The sequence below is a fragment of the Chiloscyllium punctatum genome, chromosome 44 (genome assembly GCF_047496795.1).
Source record: "Chiloscyllium punctatum isolate Juve2018m chromosome 44, sChiPun1.3, whole genome shotgun sequence".
In the NCBI taxonomy this organism is placed as follows: domain Eukaryota; kingdom Metazoa; phylum Chordata; class Chondrichthyes; order Orectolobiformes; family Hemiscylliidae; genus Chiloscyllium; species Chiloscyllium punctatum.
This window is the reverse complement of record NC_092782.1, coordinates 12270279-12298109: the sequence shown is the minus strand read 5'-3', so window position 1 is coordinate 12298109 and position 27831 is coordinate 12270279. Positions and strand designations below refer to the sequence as shown.

The following is a 27831-nucleotide window of genomic DNA, read 5'->3' as shown; positions in this document are numbered from 1 at the left end:
CTACTTTTCCAATAGGCATAGTAGACTGAATGAGTACATTATTCAGTCTGTTTTGAAGAGACCATATCTAACAATGGGCTGCAGTATACAATCAGAGCTTTTCGGAAAAAGGGTGTCACATGGAATGTAAATCATGTTACAAGCTCACCACATTCTCCCAAATCCTAATATTCTCTCCATGTCAAAATTGGCTCCATTAAAACACTAAACACAAATTGTGGAGTGACAAAACTACGTTTTTCTTTTGCTATTTTATAACTAGGTGCCATATTTTTGCATATGGGCTTACCATCACTAGCAGAGATCCTGCTTGGAAGGCAACTTAGAACAACTCAATCACCTGCCCAGGTTCCCTGAAAAAGTCAAACTTCTCAAAGTGCGAAACAGAATGAAGCTGGTACGTGAATGACATTCAAGTGCAGAATGGTTTAATCTGCATATTAGACAGAAGGAACCCTTCCCTGGTCACCTACCTGCAGAGATACCTAAAAGTTTGCAGTGGGCCGAGAAGTTATGATTTCACAAAACCTAATGGAGCAACATTGAAGAGAAAATGAAGCTAATTACATATGGAGCACACACAAAGAGGTGTGATGGACTCAGCCAGACCACTCAAAACATTCTTAAGCAGACAGCTCAGACCGTAAGTTTGCAATTTGTTTTGGTAAGTGTACAGTGAAAATCACCCAGAGTAAGATAGCGAGATTGATGACTAGATTTTAAGCCAGACAAAAATTTATTCACAAAATTACGCAATGAAACACAAAGAACAGAATAAAGAACCGCTGCAGAACTCACCCTATCCAACTAGACATAATTATGATGTTCTGAATATACACAGCAGTCCCAAGATGCAAACGCCCTTTAAAGCCCGGTATAAATGGAACACATGCTTACAGGTTGAAGTTGAAGAGCAGAAAGAGAGAAGCCCTGGGCACAGTTCCTGATGAAGGGCTTTTGCCCAAAACGTCGATTTTCCTGCTCCTCAGATGCTGCCTGACCAGCTGTGCTTTTCCAGCACCACTCTAATCTTGACTCTGAAGTACAAATCTGGCCCGGGCTTCACTGTTGCTCCTTTATCTGAGCACTATATTCATGTAACTCTATTGCATTCCTGTGTGAGATACTTTAAGACTTATCCTTCCTTCATATGGATCTGCAACCCCTCTGTTCCTCTGTGTGTCAGAATCTGTCTTATTTCATCTCCAGCCAATATATCATTCATGTTATTTGGCAAGTATCTTCTCTTTCTCCTGTTAATCTGTTAACATCTGCACCTTCTTGTTCTTTGTTGCATCCCCACAGGATTATCACAGAGACACTTTACCACTCACTTGTTCCAAGTGCTGAAAACTTGTGGGACATTTTTCTTCTTCCGTTCTTAATTTGTCTCACAATCTACAGCTTTCATCTAGGTCAGCTTGCGCTCAGTGCCGGTCACCGATGAGCCAGAGATTCATGGGTTTGAATTCAAATCCATTTCCACGGACTAGAACCTTGCACTTGGGCAATACTCAGAGAATGCTGCACTGTGTACCACCTTTCTGAAGTGACATCAAACCAGGGCAGCTTTGTGGCTCAGTGGTCAGCACTGCTGCCTCACAATGCCAGGGACTCAGGTTCAATTCCAGTCTTGAGCAATTATTTAAGTGGCATTGGCCCATTCTCTGTGGGTTGCTTGGGTTTCCTCTGGCTGCTCCGCTGTTCTCCCATGGTTCAAAGGTGTGCAGGTTAGGTGGATTGGCCATGCTAAGTTGCCCATAGTGTCCTGCAATGTGCAGGCCAGGTGGGCCAGCCATAAGAAATGCAGGGTTACAGGGAAAGTTTGGGGGGTGGGTCTGAGTGGGATGTTGCTCGGAGGATTGGTGTCGTTTTGATGGGCTGAATGGTCTGCTTCCACTGTAGGGATGCTATGATTCTATTGGAGGAATAGGGTGAAGACCAGAGATGATGGACAATCACTCTTATTCAATTTCACACAGCAGGTTAGACACTGATACGGTGTGTAAGTTACAGGAAGGTGATGGCTACACGCAGAGAGGCACTGGGTAGGGTAACTCTGGTGTCACCTTGTCAAGGAGACACAGGGGCTTCTGCTGAAGAAGACCATGTTGGATGTAAGCTGCTTTGGAATGCCGAGGTAAGTAATCACGTAAATAAATGCAAGACTCCGTCTAATTTATTTTCTTAAAGCAAGCTTAGTGCCATGCTAGAATCCTAGAATCATACAGTACAGAAGAGGATCTTCAACCCATCAAGACTGCGCTGCCAAAAAAAATTCTTCCTGCTTTGTTCAACCTCAGCGATGCCTTGCCTTGATCCACCACCATAGTTAAAGATGAATATATATATAAATAAATAATGCCATTAATGGATAGCTTTGAATACCCATCTATGTGACAAGCCACGAGGTGCAAATACATGTGCACACAGATACACTGCAACTGCTTTGCTATTGCTTTGATTATTTTCCTGGAACAATACTTACCCGACATAGGAGGCTGTCAAACCCGCGACTGGTGTCTTCTGACAGCCCATTGTAAAATATAAGACAAGAAGCATCCATGAAGCAACAGCCGTCCCAATGCAGAACTTCGCCGCTCCAATCACATTTATCTTGAATCTCTTCATCACCAGCCCACCGCAGAAAATTCCAATCGCCATGGGAGGAACATTGACAAGCCCTGGACAAAGATGCTCAAAGTTAGCACCTTATTACTCCAACCAGCGGACTTTGTTTCACATAGTTGTGCTTTCGCTTACCTTGAGGTTTGGTTTCGTACGGCCTGATCCCCTGCCCAGCGTCAGTAATTAAGATGTTCAGATGGGATAGCAGATAGCAACTAGGTGGGGGGGGGGGGGAGGGGGGGGGGAAAGGGAGGTTTACTAGCGTTTTTTAATGCTCTAGCTTGCTGATCATTTTCCACCAAGTGAAGTAATTGGAGTGGTTAATGAGTACAGAAGCTAATAGCCACTGATTGTCTCATCTGGGATGATAGCACGCTAATGATCCTTTACATACTGTATTGCCATTTGCTTAATTATAACTATCCATGAGTTTCTGTTGATAATTTCTGTGTTGTGATCATTAAGACCCGAATTGATCTACCACCTGCATTATTCCTTTGAGCTCCCTTTTGTTGAGATGCCCATTCCAACAGTAATGTTTCTGTTTACTCATCCAGTTGTTGCGTTCCCACTACTTTTCAGACCAGAGTCCTTACAGCCCTGGCATACTGTTAGAATCTTTGTCCACTTGATACTCAATCACTCAAGGTTTATGGCATTTCTCACCACACCATATGTCAATATCTATGGAACTCTTTTCCAATGAGAGCTGTGCAGGGGTTTGGGGGGGGCGACAAGTCACTGAATATATTTTTAAAAAAATATTTCTACAGGCTAAAGTTGCCAAGTTGTATTGGGAAATTGCAGCACTATGGTGTTGAGCTGCAGGATCTGCCATAGTCATGCTGAAGGCTCAATGGGACAAATGTCTTACTCCTGCTCCTATTTTCTCTGTCTACAAGCAGGCCTCTAGTTGACAATAGGATGGTTTCTGTTTTCTTCACATACTCTTTGGCTTTGAATGAGTTGAGTCTAACCTTTGAGAACGATCTATCTATGGTCTCTGTACTATTAGTGAGTGGAGACGCTGCAAAGGCCACAGGACCCCTACTATGGGGAAGCAGGCCTTTCGGCCCATTGACCCTCTGAAGAGCATCCCACCCAACCCAGCCCTTACCCTACACCTGTAACCCTGCACTGACAAAGACCAATCCACTTAGCCTGCACCTCCCTGGACAATTTAGCCTAGCCTATCCACCTAACCTGCACATCCTGTACCGTGGAAGGAAACCCACACAGACATGAGGAGAATGCACAAACTCCACTCAGACAGCTGCCCAAGGGTGGAATTGAACCTGGGTCTCTGGTGCTGTGAGGCAGCAGTGCTAACCACTGAGCCATCATGCTGCCCTCAATTCTTGATCTGTGAGGGTAATATCAAGACTGAGAGAGTATTCTTACCTATCAGATTGTTCCAAATACACCAACAATTTAAAACCAGGCCCAATCCCTATTCCCAGATAGGAGTTTACCAGAGAATGTTTGTTCCCTTAACTCCAAAAAAAGGTGCTGCATTCAATAATGTTTCCATGCCTGAGGAAGTGGTGGATGCAGGTACAATTACAACATTTAAAAGACATTTGGATGGTTACATGAATAGGAAAGGTTTGGAGGGATATAGGCTAGGAGCAGGCAGGTGGGACGAGTTGTGTTTGGGATTATGTTCGGCATGGACCGGTTGGACTGAAGGGTCTGTTTCTGTGCTGTATGACTCTATGTCATAAAGGTTCACTTGACTGTACAGGTACAACATAGTCTTGCATCATGTATGTTTGACCAAATATTCAATACTGGAGGACAACCTTTTATTAATTGCTGAACAAATTGATGTAGAATCTATGTAGTTTGGGGTAAATTTGAATGATGGCAATGGCAATTTTTTTTTAAAATTTCTGATTGTACTGTTGTGAGTCATACCCCACAGTTTGATGTGGCAGTTTAATAAAGGATGTGAATAAGGCTTTACTCATCAATGGACAAGTGCCATGATATCGAGAGTCTCCACTCCTCACATGGGAGTTTTGCATAACTGAGGAGCAGATTGGAGAGCAGGCGGGGGTGATCACAGTTAGTTACAGTTCAATGGTAGCACTCCAGCATAGCAACACTCTTGGAATCAGTAAGTTGTAGGTTCAAAGACCACTCCAGCTGATGATCAAAATGATGCATTAATTCCACGTGAATGGTAATCCAGAAACACAATGCACGTGCTGGGGACAAGGAGTCAAATCTCACCACAGTATTTGGTGGGATTTAGAGTAATTAATTAAAGGATCTGAAAGAGTTTGTCTCAGTGATGGTGGGCATAGAACAATCAGCCAACCCAAATGCTTCATAATGCCCTTTCGGGAGGGAATCAGCCAGCCTTATGCAGTCTAATTTACATGTAGCTCCAGACCCACAGCAGTGTGGCTGACTCTTAACTGCCCTTTGAAATGGCTTAGCAAGCCTTCAGTTCAAAGCCAGTTAGAGCTGGACAAGAAATGCTGGCATTGCCATCAAAGAATTAAGAAAAGAATCTATCAGAGGTGCCATTTGTTGAATGATGTGTTAAACTGAGGTCTTATTAGCTACCTGAAGAAAATTCGAAGAATCTCAACGTGCTGTTTTCCAGAAGAACAGGCATCTCCTTGGTACCTGGGACCACATTTATTTCTCAATCAACATCATGAAACCAAATTATTCATTATATTTATGGGGTCTGGCTGTTCAAATGATACCATGTTCACAATGTTGTCAAATGCAATTCGCTGACTGTAAAGCCCTTTGAGACATCATCAGGAGAAGGACTGTAAAATACATTTTCTTTCTCTCTATTCACTCTGACGTCTCGTTTTCGGCCCATTAAATTCTCAAGTGGTACTATCACAAAATAATTCCCATATAACTTGTGCCCAAATCCTGATCCAATTGCAGGGGGTGGATTTTCACTTGGGAAGGAAGCAGCTAAAAAAAAAATGTGCTTGTGAGAATTGCAGACCAGAAACAGGAGTTGCCTGGTTCCTGCACACTGCTGAAATAAATTCTGGAGGATTTTGTTAGATTCATCGAGACACCAGGAACAGGAGTCAAGCCCTCAGGCCTGCTCATCCAATCCAAATAGCACCTTCCTACCTCGGTGATGCTCAAGGCAATTGTAACGACTCGGTCTTAGCAGGCTCTCAAAAGATCAACTTTTTGTTTGAAATGAAGATTTCTTTAATTGACATCATCATGCCATCATTTATGCCCAGGAGTGTGGTGGAGGCAGTTCAATTCAAAAGGGAATTAGACAACCATTTGTAAAGAATAATGGGCTGGGCTACGGGGACAAGAGAACAGAATGTCACTCAGTGAATTGATCATTCAGAGAGCTGCTACCAGACATGATGGGCTGAATGGCCTTCTTCTATGCTGTTACAGTTCTGTACATATCAATCAAAACAAAATACGAACCCAGTAAAAGATTGGCTCTTGATGCTGTCTGGCCATATTGTTGCTCCATAAACTTGGGTTTGAATGTTAATGTTCCGATCATGCTGTTCATTAGTAAGGTGCCTTGCAATAGAAGCAATACATAAATTGGGTTGCAACACAGGCGTTTCATAGATGGCAAGAAACCTGGAAGATCAAAAACATGTTTCACATTTTAGTGTGAAAACTATGGTTATTTTTTTGCTTTGCAAGTGCCATACAAACAAGACATTTCTTCCTTTGGAGAAGAAGTGAATAATGGAAACTAACAGGTAAAACAATTCTGTGATAACTTTAACTGGCATGCAGTAAGACAGAGAATACTTTCCACTTTAACTGGAAAGTCCGCTTTGGTTTGCCTTTTATATTACACAATTCTAATCTGTGTTCCTATGCAAGGAAAAAAATCCTTTTGTTTTTTGAAGTAAGTCTTGAAGACCATAAGACATAGAAGCAGAAGTAGACTATTCAGCCCAACAGATTTTTTTCTGCCAGTCAACGAGAACGTGACTGAGTTGATCATCCTCAGAGAGTCATTGAGAACTACAGCATGCAAAAGGGCCTTTTGACCAATTGAGTCTGAGTTCGTTAAAAAGAGCAATCTAAATATTTTAATCTCATTTTCCAGCACATAGCCTATAATCTTGTATGCCTTGGCATCACAAGGATACATCTAAAGACTTCTTAAACATACTGAGGATTGAGGGCTTCTGCCTATGTCATCCTTCCAGGCAGTGAGTTCCAGATTCCCACCTTTCTCTGGACAAAACAAAATTCTCACATCTGCTCTAAATCTGAGGGCCCTTATATTAAATCTATGCCCCTGGTCATTGATCCCGCTATCAAAGGGAAAAGTTTTTTCTGTCTATCCTATCTACGTCCCTTAAAATTTTTTACATCTCACTGATATCCTCCTTCAGCCTCCTCTGTGCCAAGCAAAAACCAACTCCGGTCTATCTAATTTCTCTTCATAATGAAAACACTCCAGTCCAGGCAACATCCTGGTAAATCTTTGCACCCTCTCCAGTGCTCTCATGTCCCTCTTGGAATGTAGGACATAATACTAATCAATGTCATACCATTGTCTGCCTTCTCTTAAACTCTATGTCGTGGCTAATAAACGCAAGTATTCCATATGCCTCCTTAACCACTGTATCCAGCTGTTCAGCTAACATAAGGAACCAGTGGACATCCATACCAAGGTCTCTCTGATCCCAAATGCTTCCCAAGATCCTACTGTTCATCATATGTTCCCTTGCCTTGTCTGTCATGTCCATGTGCATTACTTCACATGTATTCAGATCTTATTTGTTTCAATAAAGTCACCTCTCATTTTTCTAAACTTCAGTGAGTACTGGCCCAATCTACTCAACCTCTCCTGATAAGAAAATATCTCTGTACCTGGAATCACACTTGTGACCCTTTTCTGGTTTGCTTCCAATGCCGGTATTTCTTTTATAAATATATATATATTCATCTTTCTAAACAGAGAATATTGTCTATAACGTATTAAAGAAAAATTTGTGGGCAACGCACATTGCTTACAATGTATCGTATTGATCTACATTTAAGCTGTCACACTTTAGGAAGCATGTTTTAACATACTATTTGCTTCAACATAGGTGGTTGGGAGGGCAAAAGGGAAAGCATCCACAAGGCATCTTGTAAGATCTTTCGAAACATAATTACTGATATTATTCTGGAGAATGCAACAACAGTGTTTGACTTCAACGATGGGATTGAATGTTACAATGTTAGAACAATTCACCAGCACATCCTGTCAAAAATAGACATCAGCAGCATAAGATCTGAACCAGCCTTTAATCTTGTTGCTTTATTCCACGAATAATCTGCAACTTGCCTTTTGCCAGTGCGGAAAACGTGGATGACTGTTGAGATGGATGGTCAGACATTCTATGGTCTCCTTCTCCAGACCATTTAGGGGACCTGTTGTGTTTTGTCTTCCCTTCTCCCTCTCTCGGCATGCTTTTTGGAAAGAAGCATATTGGTATTGCAGCAAGAATGGATATCATCCCAGCTATTAAAAAGCCAAGCCACCAGGCACCGACCCATCGACTATCCTTTGGTGTAATTGTCAGGCTGTCTGGGAGAAAAAAGATGCACATTCATTATGAATGTCTGCAGTCACACAAAGCAGTAATGCTCCTTCCTTTTGAGGTGCCAGCTTCAATGAAAGAGGGAACATTTTTCAATGCGAGTTGCCTCCCACACACATTGCTTTCCCCCACCATGCTAGGGAGTTTTGAATTAAAAAAACAAGCGTTTTTATTTCTGAACGCCAGCAAGTATTAAAATCTGGCAGGTCATTGAATTATTATCCACATCCCTGGAGTGATGTCAAATTGCATTTATGATTTTGGTTTAGCTTCATCTTGTTTGAGCATTTTATCAATACCTGGCATTTGAAAATGAGCATTACACTAACATTAATAGAATCACTTGATGTCCTTGTATCGTTTTGCTTTGTCTGACAGCAGCATCAAGCACTCACTGTGGCACTGTTAAACACATTGATTTGGCTACACATTTACATTTCTATAGATAGCTCTATATATACAGATGCAGTCTGCAGTGTGACGTTTCTAGTTGGAAGAAGGTGCACACTTGAAACTTATATCAATCATTGCTAAAGGAAATCAGGCTGCAAGCTACAACTTCATTATTGGCAGTGCCCTTTAGTAACACAGTGCAATGCAAGTAATATTCCTAGCAGACTTCCACATACAAATAAAGGGGATCTTGTGAGTTAGTAGCAGCGTGCGCTTCATTATCTCCGTTTGATTATTTGTCAGCTTCTTATTGTACCTGATTGTTGGCTTGCAGGGTGAATGCTTAGCTTATTCTTTAATGCTTGAGCAGAGAGAACCTTGGAATTGAGGCACTGATGAATGGGCCATCCCTCCTATACCTCCTACACTGGTAATCGAGTTCCTCAATTTTCCTCTCAGTGACTCTGAGTAAGAATTTGGCCTGTGCCCAATGCCTCCTCAAATGGTGCAAAAGGAATCAAAGTCAGAGAGTCATTCAGAATGGCAAGAGACCCTTCGGTCCAATCAAATCATGCCAAACATAATCCCAAATATTTCTACTTTATCTTCCTTTGGAACAGCACCAGGCAAAAACAATAACCAGTTCTTCCAAAATGTCAGCGCTCAGGCTAAGCTAATTTCTTTCCTTTCTATTTCAAATTAAATGTAGGCAAATTCCACTTTGTGCGTCACTTTTTCAACCCCTTGATTGGCTGTAAGAAAGACCTTTTCTTTTAGCACAGAACTATATTGTTCTTCAATTAAAATAGAGTTCAAATGTTTAACACTAGCAAGCCAATTACAAGGTTGGCTTGTAACTCTGAGGAAAAATATTTAAACATTACTTCAAACGCACACACAAGTTTAAAGTTTAGCAAGTAGTGAGCATTTGATACAAAATATGCAGTTTAATAAGCCCTTAGAGGGCTTGAAGTATTAGGCATTTGGTTAATTGTATCCTCAGCATAGATGCTGTTGAGTTTTTAGTGAATATAATTTATTATTGATACACTTTTCACTGGGCATTGTGCTTCAATAGGCTAAGAGAAGACAAGGAAATAAAGGACCTTCAAAATCTGTTGTTTGGAAGCAATTTTCTTCTCTCTCCTCTGCCCAAAAGCTTTTGCCTGAAGTGTGGTTCATTACATCTGGCTTCAGTTTTCTTCTTCAAGATGGATAATGTACACATGCGCTTTTCATCCCAGCAAGTGGAATTTCCAGTGATAATCAAACAGGAGATACAGACCTGAGTGACCCGGTTGCAGCCATTTTGATGACAAGTTCATTTCAGTTCAGATTTGATTTTCTTTCTTGACGATTTCATGAAATGGCTCAACCAGCGGTCAGGTGATCACTGTGGCCATCTTGATTCAATGTTTTTTCTCTTTTTAAAATCATTTCACTCTGCGAAAAGTCCCAGGTAGTAAAAATCAGATGATCAAAGTGAAAGTCCATTTTTACCACTTTCTGTGAGGAATGCTCTTAAACATAACATTTCATGAACCAGTAGAACTCGGGAGGAGCCTCAAACAGGCTAGATTCAACTGGGTGAAAGTGGGGATTGTAGATGCTGGAGATCAGAGTCGAGAGTGAGGTGCTGGAAAAGCACAGCAGGTCAGGCAGCATCCGAGGAGCAGGAGAATCCATGTTTCGGGCATCAGTTCTTCATCAGGAATGAGATTCCTGATGGTCATTCCCGATGAAGGGTTTCTGCCCGAAACGTCGATTCTCCTACTCCTCGGATGCTGCCTGACTTGCTGTGCTTTTCCAGAACCACACTCTCGATGCTAGACTCAACTGTGTAAGATCGACAGATCTAGTTTCACAGAGCAAATAGTGTGGTCTCAGTATTTTAGTTATGGTGACATTCTGCAATCTTTTAAGGTCAAACAATTTGCATGTTAACTGCAAGGTTCTGAGCCCTGATGGGACTTGCATTGGAAGGTCCCCTAGGAAACAGCACTGACTACCTCAGTTGTTAAAGGGTTACTATTGCCATTTGACAGGACAGTTTCACGTGTTCCAGATAAGGATGCTTCTAGACAATGGGTGTTGTCTTTCCTCATTATCTTTAAGGAGGTGGTGATAGGCCTTCTTTTTGAACTGCTACAGCCTGTGTGATGAAGGAACTCCCCTGGTGTTGTTAGGCATGGAATTCCAGCAATTTGACCATACAATTGGCTGCTGTAAGTCTTGCAATACTAATCATCCATTTGGAAGAAAGAACGAGATAGTAAGAGGATTGAGAAATGTTGGTGGTCTCGTAATTCAAATAAATGCTCTGGAGATGTGTTTAAAACCTACCTTTGTTGATGGTGACCAAATTCAATGTACAAAAATCTAGATTTAGAGGGTGGGTTGATTTGACCAGAAATCAGCTAAAGGTCAGTCATGCTGAGTTTCATGGAGCCCTGCTGGGTTTCTCGCGCACTCTTCCCAAACTGCCCTTGTTACCTATGCACCTTGCCCATACAATGGCCTGCTCATCATAGTCTCCCATTCCCCACAGGTGGTAGTATTGGGCACTGCTGGGATTTCTCGGAGTTCCTGGCATTGGTGCCATCTTTCAATCCAAGCCAGGCTCCTTGTTAAGAGCTGGCATTTTGTAGATGCCTTGTATAGTCCTTGTCAATTGCTCTAAAACATGTTGGACAGAGGGGAAGTTGGCACCCTACACTGCCAACGGGCAGCTGGAGGTCCTGGTGATCAGCGGTACACATGAGCACTGCTAATAGATCAAAGTCTAAGTTGTTAGTGACTGATGTCCAAAATGGAGTCATGAAGGGGCAAGTGGTGAGCTGGTCTCTCATCCGTGTCAGTAATTGACTACCTGGTGGCTGGGGGAATGGGAAACTGCACATCAGTGAGGTGAGATGACATGATAGTAAGGATATTGATGAACACAAATTGGTCTTTTGCCCCCCATTGTGAGAGTCTCATCTCATCATCCAACACTTGGTTGGAAAATGGGACCATTTGCTCTTGAGGTTGAAACGTTCCTCACTGTTGATCTCTACTTTCTCACCAATGGCTATATAATAGAGTGACAGGGAAAGATCAGTTTCATGTAATCACAGTTGGTCATTGTAAAAATCTAGTTGGTTCCCTAATGTCGTTTCGTGAAGGAGATCTGCTGGTCTCGCCTACAGGTGGCTCTAAACCCACAACAACGTGGTTGACACCATATGTTCTAGACAATTAGGCAAGGGCAATAAATGCTGGCCTAGTCAGCAATGTCCATGTTCCATAAATAATTTAAAAAATATATACAAAGAGGAGATGTCAAACCTTTCTTGACACACTTTGTTCAAGAAAGATTGTAATGAGCAACCGGGGAACTATAGACCTGTGAGTCTGACTTTGGTTGTGGGTAAATTGTTGGAGGTGATTATAAAAGATAGGATTTATGGGCATGTAGAGAGGAAAAGATTGATTAAGGATGGTTAGCATGGTTTTGTAGAAAGAAAATTGTGTCTCACAAACTTGATTGAGTTTTTTGAGGAAGTTATCAAGAAGATTGATGAGGGCAGAGCGGCCAATGTTGTTTATTTGAACAGGATCCCACATGCTAGACTAATTAGTAAAGTTAGGTCACATGGGATTGAGGGTGAGCTTGTCAATTGGATACATTATTGGCTTATCAGCAGGAGACAGAGAGTAATGGTGGATGGTTGCTTTTCGGACTGGAGGCCTGTGACCAGCAGTGTTCCACAGGGATTGGTTCTGCGTCCTCTTTTGTGTTGTCATTTATACAAATGATTTGGATGTGAATATGGAAGGCATGGTTAGTAAGTTTGCAGATGACATCAGAATTGTAGACAGTGAACAAAGTTCTCTACAATTATGAAGGGATCAAATGGGTAAAAAAAAGCAAATGGCAAATTCAAGCTGGACAAATGGGAGGTATTGCATTTTGGTACAGCAAACAAGGGTTGGGCATATACAATTAATGGTAGGGCCTTGGGTACTGTTGTAGAACAGAGGGACCTAGTAGTGCAGCTACATAATTATTTGAACTTTGCATCACATATAAACAGGGTGACTAAAAAGGCTTTTGGCATGCTTGCCTTCATTGCTCAGTCCTTTGAGTAAAGGAGCTGGGAAATCATGTTGAGGCAAAGGCAAAGTACAGGACACTGGTGTGGCCTCTTCTGGAATAATGTGTTCAGTTCAGTTTTAGAAAGGATATTATTAAGCTGAAGAGGATTCTGAAGGGACTTACAAGGATGCTGCTGGCTATGGAAATTTTGAGATATAAAGGAAGGCTGGATAGGCTGGGACATTTTTCACTGGAGCATAGGTGGTTGAAAGGTGACGTTATATAAGTTTATAAGATAATGAGGGGTAAAGATAGAGTTAATGGTATCTGTCTTTTCCTTCGGATGGGAGATTTCAAGACAAGGGGGAAGTATATTTTTAAAGTGAAAAGATAGAGATTTTAAAAAGACATGAGGAGCAAACGTTTTACACAGAGGGTGGTTTGCATGTGGAATGAACTTCCTCAGGAAGTGGTAGATGTGAGTAGAATTACACTGTTTAAAAGACATTTGGATAAGTACATGAATAGGAAAGGTTTGGAGCGATATGGGCTAGCCAAAACTCAACCATGACTTAACATCATTTAGTCAGGCGATCTTGTCATCATCGTATCATTGTTTGTGGGATTTTACTGTGCACAGGTGGGACTAGTTTAGCTTGTTTGGCGTGGACTGGTTGGACAAAAATTTCTGTGCAGCATGACTCCCAGCCTCTGTGACCAGGTTGGATGTAGGATGAACTGCTGTAAAAGTGTTGGAGCAAAACCAATAGTAACTTCCTTAATTGTATCAGATATTTGAATTAGAATTAGAATTAGCTTTATTGTCACCTGTACTCACATGAGTACAGTGAAAAGTGTACAAGTCGTCGCTTACAGCATCCTCTTAGGTACCAAGGTGCCTAGGTACAGATTCTCAAGTACAAAGTTGTAGGGAAAAAAGTTAGAATAAAGAGATATAGGGGAAACCTGAAGGGTGAGAGAGAAAGAGCAGTTCGATAGTCAGGAGCAGATCTGCAATGCATTGCCTGGAAGTGTGTTGGAAGCGTTCATGAGGGCACTAGATAATCATTTAGAGAAACAATGTGCAAGGGTATGGAGAAAAGGCAGGAGAACGACACCAAGTCATGGTGCCCATCTGGAGAGCCGGTGCCCTTATCAATTCACTGCTAAGTAAATCAGCATTTAATGGAGACTGTGCATGGGAGAAAGTGGAACGTAAAAGGAAAATAGTCTGGTAGCCAAGGAAATGAAACTCCCAAACTATTATTGTTCAACATTTACCTACACGAAGTAAAGGAGCATGTCTGTCATTAGTCTCTCTTAACCTTGTTCAGCTCCGCTGAAATCATGTGCAGGGCATATTGAATATGTCATTTTGCAGGTAAACTATATTAAATCCTTGTTGTTACTATGGAGATCTTGGATACAATCGGTCGAAGTTATGAGTGGACTTTGTGTTCACAAAGCTCCCAGAAATTCACATAGCAAAATGCAAAGTATAAACACCAAGGAACAAAAGAATGTCAACATATCTGTATATTTTATGGACCTTAATAGGCCCCATTGACAGCACTCTCCCCTTCCAGTTCAAAGGTTGAAGGTTTACCTACTCGAGGTCTTGAGCACGAGCCTCCAAGGCTGCACTGTTGGAACTGCTGTCCTTTTGGATGAGATGTCAAAACGATATCCAGTCTACCCTCTCCAGTGGATGCAACAGAGCCCACAGCATAATTTTGATCAACAATGGAGGTTATTCCAGATACCTAGCCAAAACTCAACCATGACTTAACATCATTTAGTCAGGCGATCTTGTCATCATCGTATCATCGTTTGTGGGATTTTACTGTGCACAAATTGCATCCGACAGTGTCTACACTTCAAAGTGTAACTGATTGACTCGAAAGTGCGCTGAAACATTCTGAGGTGTAGATAGGTGCAACATAAATGCCCACCTTTTGTTTGTTCTCCTCTGAATTAACATTTCACTTGTTGTAGGCTAGGTTTTGATTTTGGCTGTCCAAGCTCAGGACTCCAGTATTGGTGCAAGAGCTTTGCTGTACAGTTGCCTTAAACCAGTCATCCACTTATGGGTTTCCTAAATGGGGCAAACAAGGGGATGGCTTGTTGCCTTGCAGATTCCTGGCAGTTGCAACCTCATAAAATTACCCACAGTCTAAAATGCAAACCACTTGGGTCTCACTGTATGTGATACATATGAGTCTACTCCGGGTTTATTATCCCAACCTTTCCCTCGAGTTGCCTTCTCATTTGTGGGTAGCTCCAACCTGCCTTTAAACATAAAATGCTGTCTTTCTTTGAGATTTGAAAGGCAAATTGGTTGATAAATGTTAGAAACGTTTTGCAGTCCTTACCTGAACTCACAAATCCAACGTCCACAAACAGCTTGGCACAGAACGATCCCAGCACAAAGCCAAATATGGGGCCCAACAATCCAAATGTGTACATGCATCCTAAGATAAAATGGGATTAGTCAGTTACAGGTGATAAAGGTGCTGTAATTCCTTACTTCCCTCTCTAGCAATCTTTTAAAGTGAGGTAGACATTTGCGAGAAAACTTGAGACATGAGCTTGAGTATGAAGGCTTATACCACCGCAACTTCGCTTTACTTTGAAAAGTATGTTTTATTCTGATTCATTTGGAAACTTTTCATTTACCTAAATAGAATGCAAAGTTTTCCTGTTTAGCGTGATCATCAAGGTAAGATATACCCAAAGGAATGACTGGTGACTCCCCAATTCCACGTATGAGATTTCCAAGGAGTGCAAGGACCCAGAGGGAGGATTCAATTGTTTTTTTGCAACCTGATACAACACAAAGATGCTAATATAAAAAGAAGAAAGTAGCAGTATCAGAGCTAACAATAATCTGTTCAAAAATGGAACTTTACTTGCCCAGTTTAGGCACTTTTGAGGAGATGTTCAGGAATTCTGGCGTTAGCTTGTCATACAGGTCAGTTGAACACAAGGACACATTTAATGTAGAATTGTGTGAGGGTTTAATTGCTGATTCATATTCGTAGCTGCAGAAATGTCAACAGTTTTGTTAGTGTCATTATATCTAATATTACTTTCACTAATGTATTTTCTCACAGAATCTCGAATAATTCTAAAACTTGGCTATAGAGACTTACCGTCCCATGATGAAATGGGGTAAGGTTATTATAAATGTGCCAATAGCCATGAGGACCATACCAGTTGCGATTAGTTTTGGTCGATGAAACTTTGCTCCAAAGTAACTCACAAAGGTGATCACTGTCAGATTCCCTTTAGCCAAAACAAAAACGACGCATGTGAAAAAGAAAAAGAAATTGTTTCTGATCCTGTACTCGGATTGTTTTATTTCTGAATTTATCACTTACCAATTTCAAAGCTCCCATCAGTGATGCCAATGAGTGAACTCGGAATATCGAAGCGTCTTTCCATCTGTGTGATTGTACTCTTCATATAGCTCCCAGATAATGCTTTCGCGAAGAAAGCAAACGTCAGAGCTGTGAGAAACAACTAAACAAAATCATATTTGTAAATGAATGTTCTTGGGAGAGCAACTGTACCAGGAAGTGGTAATCAATTCACACCCATAAATATATTTTCACTGTAATATTGTCAAAAGTGATTAAATATATATATAGTTGACATTTAACTCTGGGAAATTAGGGATGGGCAATAATTGCTGTCCTAGTCAGTAACACATACATCACACAAATGAATAAAACATAATGCATGATTTATGGTGAAAGCAATGTTCTGTCTGGTTCAGCTCAAATAGATATCATGCTGAATCACTCAAAACCTGTCCGAGAGAATTTGCCAAAGTACACCACTAAACACACCAAGAACATATCAGTATATGCTCATGTTGATGAATTTTTCTTTAAATGTAGGGCCAGCCAGGGTGGAATTGGTGCAGCCTCCACAATGCAAATATTACAGTGTATTAAATCAGGGAAAGAACCATCAAACACTAGTATTTATTTAATGTCTTTTGGGAAATTTCCTTAGATACAAAGTAGAGGAAGGCAATGCACAAGGAGTGAGGTGAGTTGGGAGGGTTGACCTAGGACAGACTTTCTGTGGAGGAATTTCAAATCAATGATGTGGAGGGAGAAGTAGATATCAAAGTGAAAAATCATATTATTACTGCTGTATTTATGCTTCCAGAAAAGACATTAGTACAGCCTTCAGTAAGAGAATGAACCATAGGATATGTAGCAAACCAGGTTTAGGGATAAATCAAAATGTTCAGGAGTGATTATTAAGTGCAAGTAATGGGACAGAGAGTATAGAAAGGGTCAGGAAGCTAACTTCAGGCTGAGCAGATAAGGAGATAACTACAAGAAGGAGGGCAGTCAGCACAGGACTGAGAGCGATGTACTTAATAATGCACAGGTTACGAAACAAGGACAATGAGTTTGTAGCTCAGATTGTAATTGGTGGGAACGATGTTGTGGGCATCACAGAGATAAGGAAATGAAACTCCCAAACTATTATTGTTCAACATTTGCCTACACTAAGTAAAGGAGCATGTCTGTTATTAGTCTCTCTTAACCTTGTTCAGCTCAGCCGAAATCATGTGCAGGGCCTATTGAATGTCTTCTGCTGGGAACAAAGAGGTGGTGGAGGAACTGAATAGATAGTTTGCTTTAGTTTTCATGGCAGAAGACACCATCAGAATACCAGAACTTCAAGAGAGTCAGGGGCAGAGGTAGGTGCAGTGATCATCACTCAGGGGAAGGTGCTGGGGAAACTGAAGGGTCTGAAGATGGATAAATCACCCACACCAGTAGTTCTGAAGGAGATCGCTGAGGAGATTTTGGGAGGCATTGGTGTTGATCGTTCTGTAATCACTAGAATCAAGGAGGGTCCCAGCAGATTGAAAAATGCCCAATTAAAAGCTTTTGTTTAAGAAAGGAGGGAGGCAGAAAATGGAAAATTACAAGCCAGTTAGCCTGACCTTGGCCGTTGATATGATTTTAGAGTCTATTATTAAGGATGAGGTTGAAGGGTACTTGGAAGTGCATGGTGAAATAGGGCTGAGTCAGTACAGCTTCATCAATGGGAGGTCACGCCTAAAAAATCAGTTAGACTTCTGTTAGGAAGTAACAAGCAAGTTAGACAAAGGAGAGCCAGTGGGCGTGATCTATTTGGATTTCCAGAAGGCCTTTGACAAGGTGCCACATAGGAGGCTGTTAACTAAAATAAGAACCCATGGTATTAGAGGCAAGGTGCTGGCATGGATAGAGGATTGGCTGACTGGCAGAAAGCAGAGAGTGGGCATGAAGAATACTTTACAGGAGGCAGTCAGGGTCAGTGTTGGGACCACAATTATTCAATTAAACATCAACAACCTGGACAAAGAAGCTGAGGGCATCGTTGCAAAGTTTGCAGATAACATAAATATACCTGAGGGACAGATAGTGTTGAGGAAGAAGGGAATCTGAAGAAGGACTTAGACAGGTGAGGATAATGACAAAGAAGTGGCTGAGGGAATGCAATGTGAGAAAGTGTGAGATTTTGCATTTTGATAAGAAGAATAGAAGCATAGACTATTTTCTAAATGGGGAAAGGCTTTGGAACTCTGAAGTACAGACACACTTAGAAAACCTGGTTCAGGATTCTCTTAAGGGTAACATGCAGTTAGGAAGCCAAATGCAATGTCAGCACTAATTTCGAGAGAGTTAGAAAACAAGAGCAGAGACGTACTTCTGAGGCTGTATATGGCACTGACCAGACTGCATTTGGAATATTGTGAGCAGTTTTTGGCCCAATATCTAAGGAAGGATGTGCTGGCCTTGGAGGCCTTCCAGTGGAGGTTCACAAGAATGATCCAGGGAATGAAGGGTTTACCATATGGGGAGTGGTTGAGGACTCTGTATCAATGGAATTTAAATTCAAAGTTTGGGAGAAGATGTGTAGCTCGGGTGCTCGTTGTTGTGGTTCTGTTCGCCGAGCTGGGAATTTGTGTTGCAGATGTTTTGTCCCCTGTCTAGGTGACATCCTCAGTGTTTGGGAGCCTCCTGTGAAGCGCTTCTGTGATGTTTCCTCTGGCATTTATAGTGGTTTGTATCTGCCGCTTCTGGTTGTCAGTTACAGCTGTCCACTGCAGTGGCCGATATATTGGGTCCAGGTCAATGTGCTTATTGATTGAATCTGTGGATGAGTGCCATGCCTCTAGGAATTCCTGGCTGTTCTCTGTTTGGCTTGTCCTATAATAGTAGTGTTGTCCCAGTTGAACTCAAAGTCTCCCAAACTTTGAACACCTACGGGCGAGAGACGCTAAGACAAACCAGGAAATGGGAATCCTGTGCCAACCGCCTAAGCGCCACATACGAACAACTCCGGTTCCTGCACGAAAGCCGAAAGAATCGAATCCTTCCACCATGTGTCAGATACAGACCACCAGTCAACAACCCACAAGCCAGGGACACAGCCAGACAGAACGGATTCAGGATGATCCAGGTAGTGATTACAGATGTACACAACAGACTACACAAATACAGACAAGAAATTGTGTGCCAAAAATCGTTAATTTCAAAAACCACCAATCAGGAATGGACCCGGACCGTAGAACAGGCCATCACCATAGGACAGAATAGGACCACACATCGCAAAAAAACGGCACTAAAAGAAAAACTGGCCAAACTAACACACAACAGAGATGACACCACAACACACACCTGGGTTAGAAACCTCTCCCACAGACAGCTCACAGACACGGAAAGAACAATACTGGCCAAGGGACTCAACTACAACCACAGGGACGCCAAGACAGCAGACTTCCTAGCAGCACTAGAATGTACACTCAGGAACAATGGACTGACAGAAGAGACACAACAAACAGTGAGACAAAGTATTGTACCCCTGATAACAAGAAAAAAAACAAACACATAACCTCAACACCAAGGAGAGGGAAGCACTAAAAGCACTAAGAAACGATAAGAACATAATCATACTACCAGCAGACAAAGGCAGAATGACGGTCATCCTGGACAAAGCAGAGTACATCTAAAAAGCGCAACAACTACTTGCAGATACCAACACCTACCAAAAGAGGGAGTTTGACGCCACCCCACAGCTCACCAATAGGATAAACAACACACTGAGGAACCTACAAAAAAACGGAGAGATAACCAGGTTTGACCTACAGAGAATGAAACCTGAAAGCAACAACACTCCCAGATTCTATGGACTACCTAAAGTGCACAAACCAGACATCCCATTCAGACCCATAGTATCACTACCTGGGACACCATCACACAAACTGGCTAAAGAACTACAGCAGAAACTGAAACACCTGATCAGCGGATCCAGACAATCTATACAATCGACACAGGAATTCTTGGACATCATCAGAAATATACACGTAGACAAAGAAGAAACCATAGTCTCATTCGATGTAACGGCACTGTTCACCTCTATCGACAAAACCCTAGCCAGAGAAACAATAGCCAACCTGCTGGACATACAGAACAGACAACAAGACAGGGAACCTATCAACAAAGACGGCATACTCAAACTACTGGACCTGTGCCTCACAACACACTTCACATTCAACAACCAAATATATGAACAAATCAATGGCACCCCCATGGGCTCACCCATCTCTGGACTCATAGCAGAAGCGGTAATGCAAAGGTTAGAACAAACAGTCTTACCAGAAATTCAACCCAAACTCTGGGTCAGATATGTGGATGACACCTTTGTAATCATTAAAAACACACACCATATCATCAACGCTACACTCACAGGAATCCGATTCACTAGAGAGGACGAAAAGGACAACCAACTCCCATTCCTAGATGTGATGGTACAGAGAACACCGAACGGAGAATTCACCACAAAGGTATACAGGAAAGCCACACACACAGACCAAGTCCTAAACTATGAAAGCAACCACCCCAACACACACAAAAGAAGTTGCATTAAGACATTGTTCAAAAGGGCCACAACACACTGCAGTACACCAGAACTGCAAAAAGAGGAAGAAGAACACCTACATAATGTATTCGCCAAAAACAGATACCCCTGCAATTTCATCAACAGATGCCTAAGGGAAAGACAATGGAATGAGGACATGGCACAACCCAAAGGACTAGCCATACTACCATACATCAGGAGCATTTCCGAACTGACAGCCAGACTACTGCGACCACTAGGACTCATAACAGCACACAAACCAACAGCCTCTCTCAGACAACAACTCACCAGGATGAAGGACCCGATACCCAGCCTGAGCAAAACCAATGTAGTGTACAAAATCCCATGCAAGGACTTCACAAAACACTACATTGGACAAACAGGAAGACAGCTAACGATCAGCATCCATGAACACCAACTCGCCACGAAACGACATGACCAGCTAACCTTAGTAGCCACACACTCAGATGACAAGCAACATGAGTTCGACTGGGACAACACTACTATTATAGGACAAACCAAATAGAGAACAGCCAGGGAATTCCTAGAGGCATGGCATTCATCCACAGATTCAATCAATAAGCACATCGACCTGGACCCAATATACCGACCACTGCAGCAGACAGCTGGAACTGACAACCGGAAGCGGCAGATTCAAACCACTACAAATGCCGGAGGAAAGATCACAGAAGCGCTTCACAGGAGGCTCCCAAGCACTGAGGATGTCACCTAGACAGGGGACAAAACGTCTGAAACACAAATTCCCAGCTCGGCGAACAGAACCATAACGTGGAATTTAAATGGTGTGATGATATGTATGTTTAGGATGGATTTGTTTTTCCTGGTTCTCTTGAAGAGAGGGTGTTGTAAAAGTGGTGTGGAGGTGTCTGCTTCATGTTGAGTGAATAGCTTTTGTTTTCTTTTAGTAGACAAGAGAAGCATGAGTGGGTGGAGTCAAGCTCAGACAGACTCAAGGTTTTAGTCTTGCTTTCAGGTGTTGAAGTTGGGGTATTGGAGTTAAAGCTGCTAGATACAACTCTTTCTGTCTGCAGCTGCAAAAGCTTGAGATGTCTCTCTGCTGCTAGCTTCATTCTGTCAACGTGCCTTATCCTGGACTGGAGAAGATCACAAGTGAGGGAAATCTGTTTTGCTGAATTTGCCTTTGCCAAGGGTGTGTTTAGGGGATGCTACGATATTGGAACAGTTGGTAGTTAAATTATATAAAATTATGTTAAGTGTTTCAATCGATTTAAAGTTATGCCAATCCTTCTTTTTTTTTCTATTTTAACTATGGTGTAAGAATATAGTGAGTTTTGCTTAAAGCCTAGTACTTTGACAAATCAAATGACATCTGAACCACAACACCTAACATTTACCTTTAAATAAGACAAATCATCTTGCCTTCTTTCTTTCAGCCAATGTGTTTTCACTTTTTATTTACATTTTTCAAGAGCTTTGAACTTGATAGTTTTTCATATAATGTGGCATTTCAGGAAGTTCAGCTTAAGCTGTCACACCTTCAAACAAAAAGCTGGTGCTGAAAAAGTGGAAGTTACAATTTCATGAGAACACCTTAATATAATTTAGTCGGTGGTAGAGGAAGAGGAGATCAAGTTGATAAATATAAGTTTTCATCTCACGCCAGATATGTTAACTACCTAGTAAGGAGATGTTTTGTTTTTTTTAGCATGGATCAGTGCTGGGTCCTCTACTTTTTGTCATTTTACATGAATGACACAAATTACACAAATTACATAAATGGATGCGGATGTAAAAGGTACAGTTAGTAAGTTTGCAGATGACATCAAAATTGGAGGTGTAGTGGACAGTGAAGAGGATTACCTTAGACTACAACAGGATCTTGACCAGGTGGGCCAATGGGCTGAGAAGTGGGAGATGGAGTTTAATTCAGATAAATGTGGGGTATTGCACTTTGGGAAAGCAAGTCTTAGCAGCACTTATACACTTAATAGTAAGGTCCTAGGGAGTGTTGCTAGAGGGCATAGGTTTAGGGTAAGAGGGGAAAGATATAAAAGAGACCTAAGGGGCAACCTTTTCACACAGAGGGTGGTACGTGTATGGAATGAGCTACCAGAGGAAGTGGTGGAGTCTGGTACAATTGCAACATTTAACTGGCATTTGGATGGATATATGAAGGAAGGGTTTGGAGGGATATGGTCCAGGTGCTGTTAGGTGGTACTAGATTGGGTTGGGATATCTGGTCGGCATGGAGGGGTTGGACCGAAGGGTCTGTTTGCATGCTGTACATCTCTATGACTCTATGACTCTAAGGTAAAGTTAGGGTCTAAGCTATCTCCTTGATACATTTTGAGGGGGTTCGGTCTGGTCCATAACACATGCTTTGATGCCACATACCTGTTATCCAGGTATGGGACTGTCTGTCTACCATCTAGGCTATTTTACAGCAAACCGCTTTTACCATTCTCTTGAATATTGTCACAAGTGTTCCTTCTGCAGGCTTTTTAAAACCTTTAGCACTTCCCTGTTACTGAGAAACTGCAAGCAGAGTTTGAAGATCTCAGAGTGCTGCTCATGATGCGTTGTATGTGCAGTCAGATCAAATCCACACAGCAGCTCACCATATTATACTGGTATACCAGCTGTTGATGAAGATAGCTGTTTCCATTCTCTTTAAATATAGGAAACTACAGAGTATGTCAGTCTAATATGGTAGATGAGAGCCACTTGCTGCTCTGACTACAAGATTATCTTGTTAACTAACAAGATATAGTTCATTGCATGTTATAGGTTATAGGTTACATTGATAGGATAGACATTGTTACAGAGAATTTGGTGATCGGATGTTAAGACTCATTACTTCAAGATTCAAGCTTGTTCTGTCCACATCGTCTACACACTCTATATCCTTTACCTGTACTTACCAGTGGAACAACCAACAGGATTAATTGAAATGAAATATAATTTTTGACCTACAGCACATGGATTACAATGGTTCAAAAAGCCAGTTCACCATTACCTTCTCAAGGACAATTAGGGTTGGACAATAAATGCTGGCTGAACCAACGATGCCCACATCCTACGAGTCAATAGAAAAAATTCTATATGCCGTCATCATAGCGGTGGTTATGGCACTCCTCAGTATCAACCCTCTCAAACTTTTTCAGATCGATTTGTAACTGTAACCTCCCTTAGACAACTAGGAACATCAGTGTCATTTTTCTCCCGTACAACTTTGCAACGGTAGTTTTCTGCTCTAAGCCCACCATCTCCATATAGAAACAAGTCAAGGGGGAGCCATGATATAAATGAAGCGGATCCTGACCTCACATATTTTTATGGTTGTGATTTGTAAGTTTTGAGCCTTAAAGGCTTGCAAGTTTAATGTCTCTTAATCTGCAAATTATGTAGGAATGTAGCCTTCTTCTCTAAAATGTTATGTTCCATCGGTCTGGAGAATTTGATTTTCTTTCCTTTAAGGTGCTGCTGTAATCCCTTTGCCGTCTGTCCAAATGCCCATCTCCAAGTTGGATGGCTTTCTTTTGAGCAGGACATTTGTTGCAGGCAACTCATTGGACACAGTTTAATGGGGATCTGAATGGATCTAAATCCGTTAGCCAACCACTCAACTCACACTCCAATTGAGAAACTCCTCCCACTAAACAAGTCAAAAGTATCCCCACTTTGAGAAGCTTTTGCTCCAATTGGAAAACTCTAACCAATCAGCTTTGAGAGCCAATAAGAAGCCTTGCTTTCATTTTCTCTGATGGTGGACATAAACAAAATGCATAAAGCTGTCTCATAGTCCATTATTTCCACGTATGCCTTAGGAGCTGGAGAAGACCATTCAGCCCCTCAAGCCTATTCCACCATTGATGGGATCATGGCTGATCTGATACATTTTCCTGTTTACTCCTGGTGCCTTTTAATGGCCTTATTAGTCAAAACTACATTGAACTCAGCATTAAAGGTATTCGATGAACCTAGCCTACACCGTTCTCTGTGGAAGGGAGCTCCACAGCCTCACAATCCTCAAAGAGAATTTGTTTTCTTATATCTCCGTCTTAAATGAGAGACCCAATATTTTAAAACTGTGCCCCTCTTGTTCTAGTCTATCCCACAAGAAGAAACAGCCTCTTATCCTTGTGTCAGTGTAGAAAAGGTTTGTACTTCAGTGGCTCATGAACAGTGTCATTTTAACCCAACGGTTATTTAGCAGAAGGTATCATCTAATTTACTCTGGCCCACGCAATTAGTGGGACTGTCTTGCTGTATTTGATGATCTCAGGTCAAGGTTTTATAGAGTTATAGAGATGTACAGCACAAAAACAGACCTTTTGGTCCAACTTGTCCATGCTGACCAGATGGGGTGGCATGGTAGCTCAGTGGTTAACATTGCTGCTTCATAGCACCAGGGACCCGGGTTCAATTTCTGTCTCAGGTAACTGTCTGCGTAGAGTTTGCACAGGTTAGGTGAATTGGCCATGCTAAATTGCCCATAGTGTTAGGTGAATGGGTCTGGGTGAGTTGCTCTTTGGACGGTTGGTGTGGACTTGGTGGGCCAAAGGGCAGTTTCCACACTGTAGGGAATATAACCTAATCTAAACTCCCAATCCAATCTAGTCCCATCTGCCAGCAGCCAGTCCATTTCCCTCCAAATCCTTCCTATTCATATACCTATCCAGATGCCTTTTAAATGTTACAATAGTACTGGCAGGGATGTTCAACAGTTGAAGTTCAGGTCTACAGATCCTATGGGTTTGATGCAAAACATTGGGATCCCAACACTGGAATCCCAACACTGGAAACACAGCACTGGAAACACAGCTATGCAGCACAGGAATCATTGCTTATCAGCAGCCAATGAAAGAAAATGTTTACATAGATCGATTTAACAAGATAGATAAAATCTTGTTCAAATTGTGTGATCCTTTAGTCAGGCTAAACATTAATTGCTGTATTGAACGTGGGTCACTGAGATACAAGAGTATACTGAAACCCCGGGGACCAAGCAGAAGAGGTTTGCAAGGCTGCATCCCTGACTTTAGGAAGTTCTGGAGATCTCAGTAAATTTAATCTGACATTCAACGTGTCCCACTGTCATTGTTCAACAATGAGGAAAGCCTGAGGAGACTCAAGTCTGGCAGCTTGAAGACAGGGGGAACCTGACAGATCATCCCCATGTAAGGTGGAAAATAGTATATAAAAAATAAACCCAAAATATCACTGCAACTAAAGAGCAAACTTGGAAGAAAGTGGATTTGGTTTCAAGCCAATAAAAGTCAACTATAGAACTGGATGTTCTCAGCACAGACTGAATAATATCTGAAATGGTTACAGAATTTGAGAGAGGAAGTCTAGAGTTATTTAAGGAATAATAGAACGTCATAATGGAAGGACTGCATTCTGGCTGTCTGAACAAAGAGAAATTTCACTCCCTATGATGTTTTAAACCTGAAGCATAAAGCAAAGAAAAATCCCCATATCTGTGCTATCGCTAGGTGAATGCCTGATTACCTTGACATTATTAAAACAAGAGTGTCTATCCTCCTTCATTAAAGGTCCAGAATGAGGTGATGCATAGTCTACTGCAGAAACCTTGGGCTCTTGTGCTACGTTCTCCATTGGTGAAGATTCTGGATGAAGTGGTGCGGTCTCCTCCATTAGTGAAGGTTCTGATTGGTGGGTTACATCCTCCTTCAGTGGAGGACATGTTGCTTCCGCCTTCTTCCTCAGTGAAGGTTCAGAATGATCCTGGGTGCTCTCCATCTGCGAAACCTCGGGATGATATCGCGTGCTCTCCTTCAACGACAGTTCAGTTTGATGTGAAGTGACCAGCGGTTTGGGTATTACGGCGTCTCCTGTTCTCTGCAATGGAAAGATCTCAACAGTCAAACCAAATCAGGAAGAAAGTGTATACAACAAGGAGAAAATCTGGGCCACCTACCTCGGTTCAGTTTGTGCAGACTTTAACGAGAGAGGTGCCAACTCACTGTGAAGCAAAAAGCTGAAGAACTTTGGAGAGGCTTTGTTTTTTTTTCAGCATTACTGATTAACGAACAACAAACAATGAGTTCAGTATTTGCCTCCTTAACACTACATCTACGATTGGATTGAATCCCAAAAACACCACAGTAGCAACATGAAATCAGAAAAAGAGAAATTAAACCACAGAGGCTAGAAATGTGAAACACAGCAGAATAAAAAGATTGAAATGAACAGCATCTGGAGAGGAACAAAGCTGGGTGTCATTTGAACAGTTAACTATTGGAATGACAGAGGCTCAGAGGAAAGGTTTCCAAATGGCTGGCTTCTGTCCTTATAAACACACAAGGGCTAACTATGCTTTTCAGGATGATTTATTCCTCTTCCAGCAACAAATGCTGATTGTCTGAGCTCATATGCGCTTCTGAACGTTTTGCCTTTATTTAGCAGGACACCAACCTTCTGACATAAAAGGGTTGAAATATACTATCATCATTGTCAATGAAGTGGTTACAGTATTTGAGGGAGGAAGTCTCTCGGAAACCTAGGCTTGAGTTGCTGCTTTCGATTCCCTACAGTGTGGAAACAGGTTCATTTGGCCCAACAAGTCCACACCAACCCTCCAAAGAGTAACCCACTCAGACCCACCATTTCCCTCTGACTAATGCACCTAACCTGATGGGCAATTTAGCACAGCCAATTCACCTAACCTGCACATCTTTGGAATGTGAGAGGAAACCACAGCACCTGGAGGAAATCCACACAGACACGGGGAGAATGTGCAAACTCCACACGGACAGTTACCCAAGGCTGGAATCGAACCCAGGTCCCTGGTGCTGTGAGGCCGCAGTGCTGCTCACTGTATTCAAAAAGAGATTTGAAACTGTGCTGAACAGGTTAAGCTTCAAGTTTTCACTAAGAGTAAATTGTATAACCATAACAGTAAACTCTGCCCTGAACCAGTGCCATCAGGCAGCATGGTAGAAGATAATCTTTTTTATCCTATTTTACTATGGAGAAAGATAATTTTATTTCTAATCCTTTTTTTTGCCAGTTTTTTTTCTAAATTAATTTAACAGTGGTGCAGTTTTATTAATGCTGTTGCAAATGGGTTTAAAGCACTTTTAATAACAGTCTGTTTTCTACCTGTGAGTAACCGAATTGAAAATCACTGCTAATGATTTAATGGAACCACACTAAGATTTTCATAGAATCCCCTACGGTGGAGAAATAGTCCATTTGGCACACTGAGTCCACACTGCC

The 27831-nt window shown here is 41.8% G+C and overlaps 1 protein-coding gene across 2 annotated transcripts in view; it reads right to left on the bottom strand.

Annotated features, from left to right (window-relative positions):
• The window catches only part of LOC140466722 (solute carrier organic anion transporter family member 1C1-like), a 53358-nt gene extending 26765 nt beyond the window's left edge, over nucleotides 1-26593 (bottom strand). The window contains exons 1-11 of one of the 2 annotated variants that reach the window (XM_072562239.1): nucleotides 26531-26593; nucleotides 26101-26451; nucleotides 16050-16191; nucleotides 15822-15954; nucleotides 15583-15710; nucleotides 15346-15492; nucleotides 15042-15140; nucleotides 7943-8185; nucleotides 6064-6228; nucleotides 5203-5265; nucleotides 2489-2684 (exon numbers count right to left, since the gene is read on the bottom strand). In XM_072562239.1, coding sequence (XP_072418340.1) covers nucleotides 2489-2684; nucleotides 5203-5265; nucleotides 6064-6228; nucleotides 7943-8185; nucleotides 15042-15140; nucleotides 15346-15492; nucleotides 15583-15710; nucleotides 15822-15954; nucleotides 16050-16191; nucleotides 26101-26352 — 1568 coding nt within the window. In that variant the 5' untranslated portion in view covers nucleotides 26353-26451; nucleotides 26531-26593. The remainder of the gene's footprint in view (nucleotides 1-2488; nucleotides 2685-5202; nucleotides 5266-6063; nucleotides 6229-7942; nucleotides 8186-15041; nucleotides 15141-15345; nucleotides 15493-15582; nucleotides 15711-15821; nucleotides 15955-16049; nucleotides 16192-26100; nucleotides 26452-26530) is intronic. The other variant, XM_072562240.1, reaches the window with a different exon arrangement.
• Between the last annotated feature and the right edge of the window lie 1238 nt (nucleotides 26594-27831).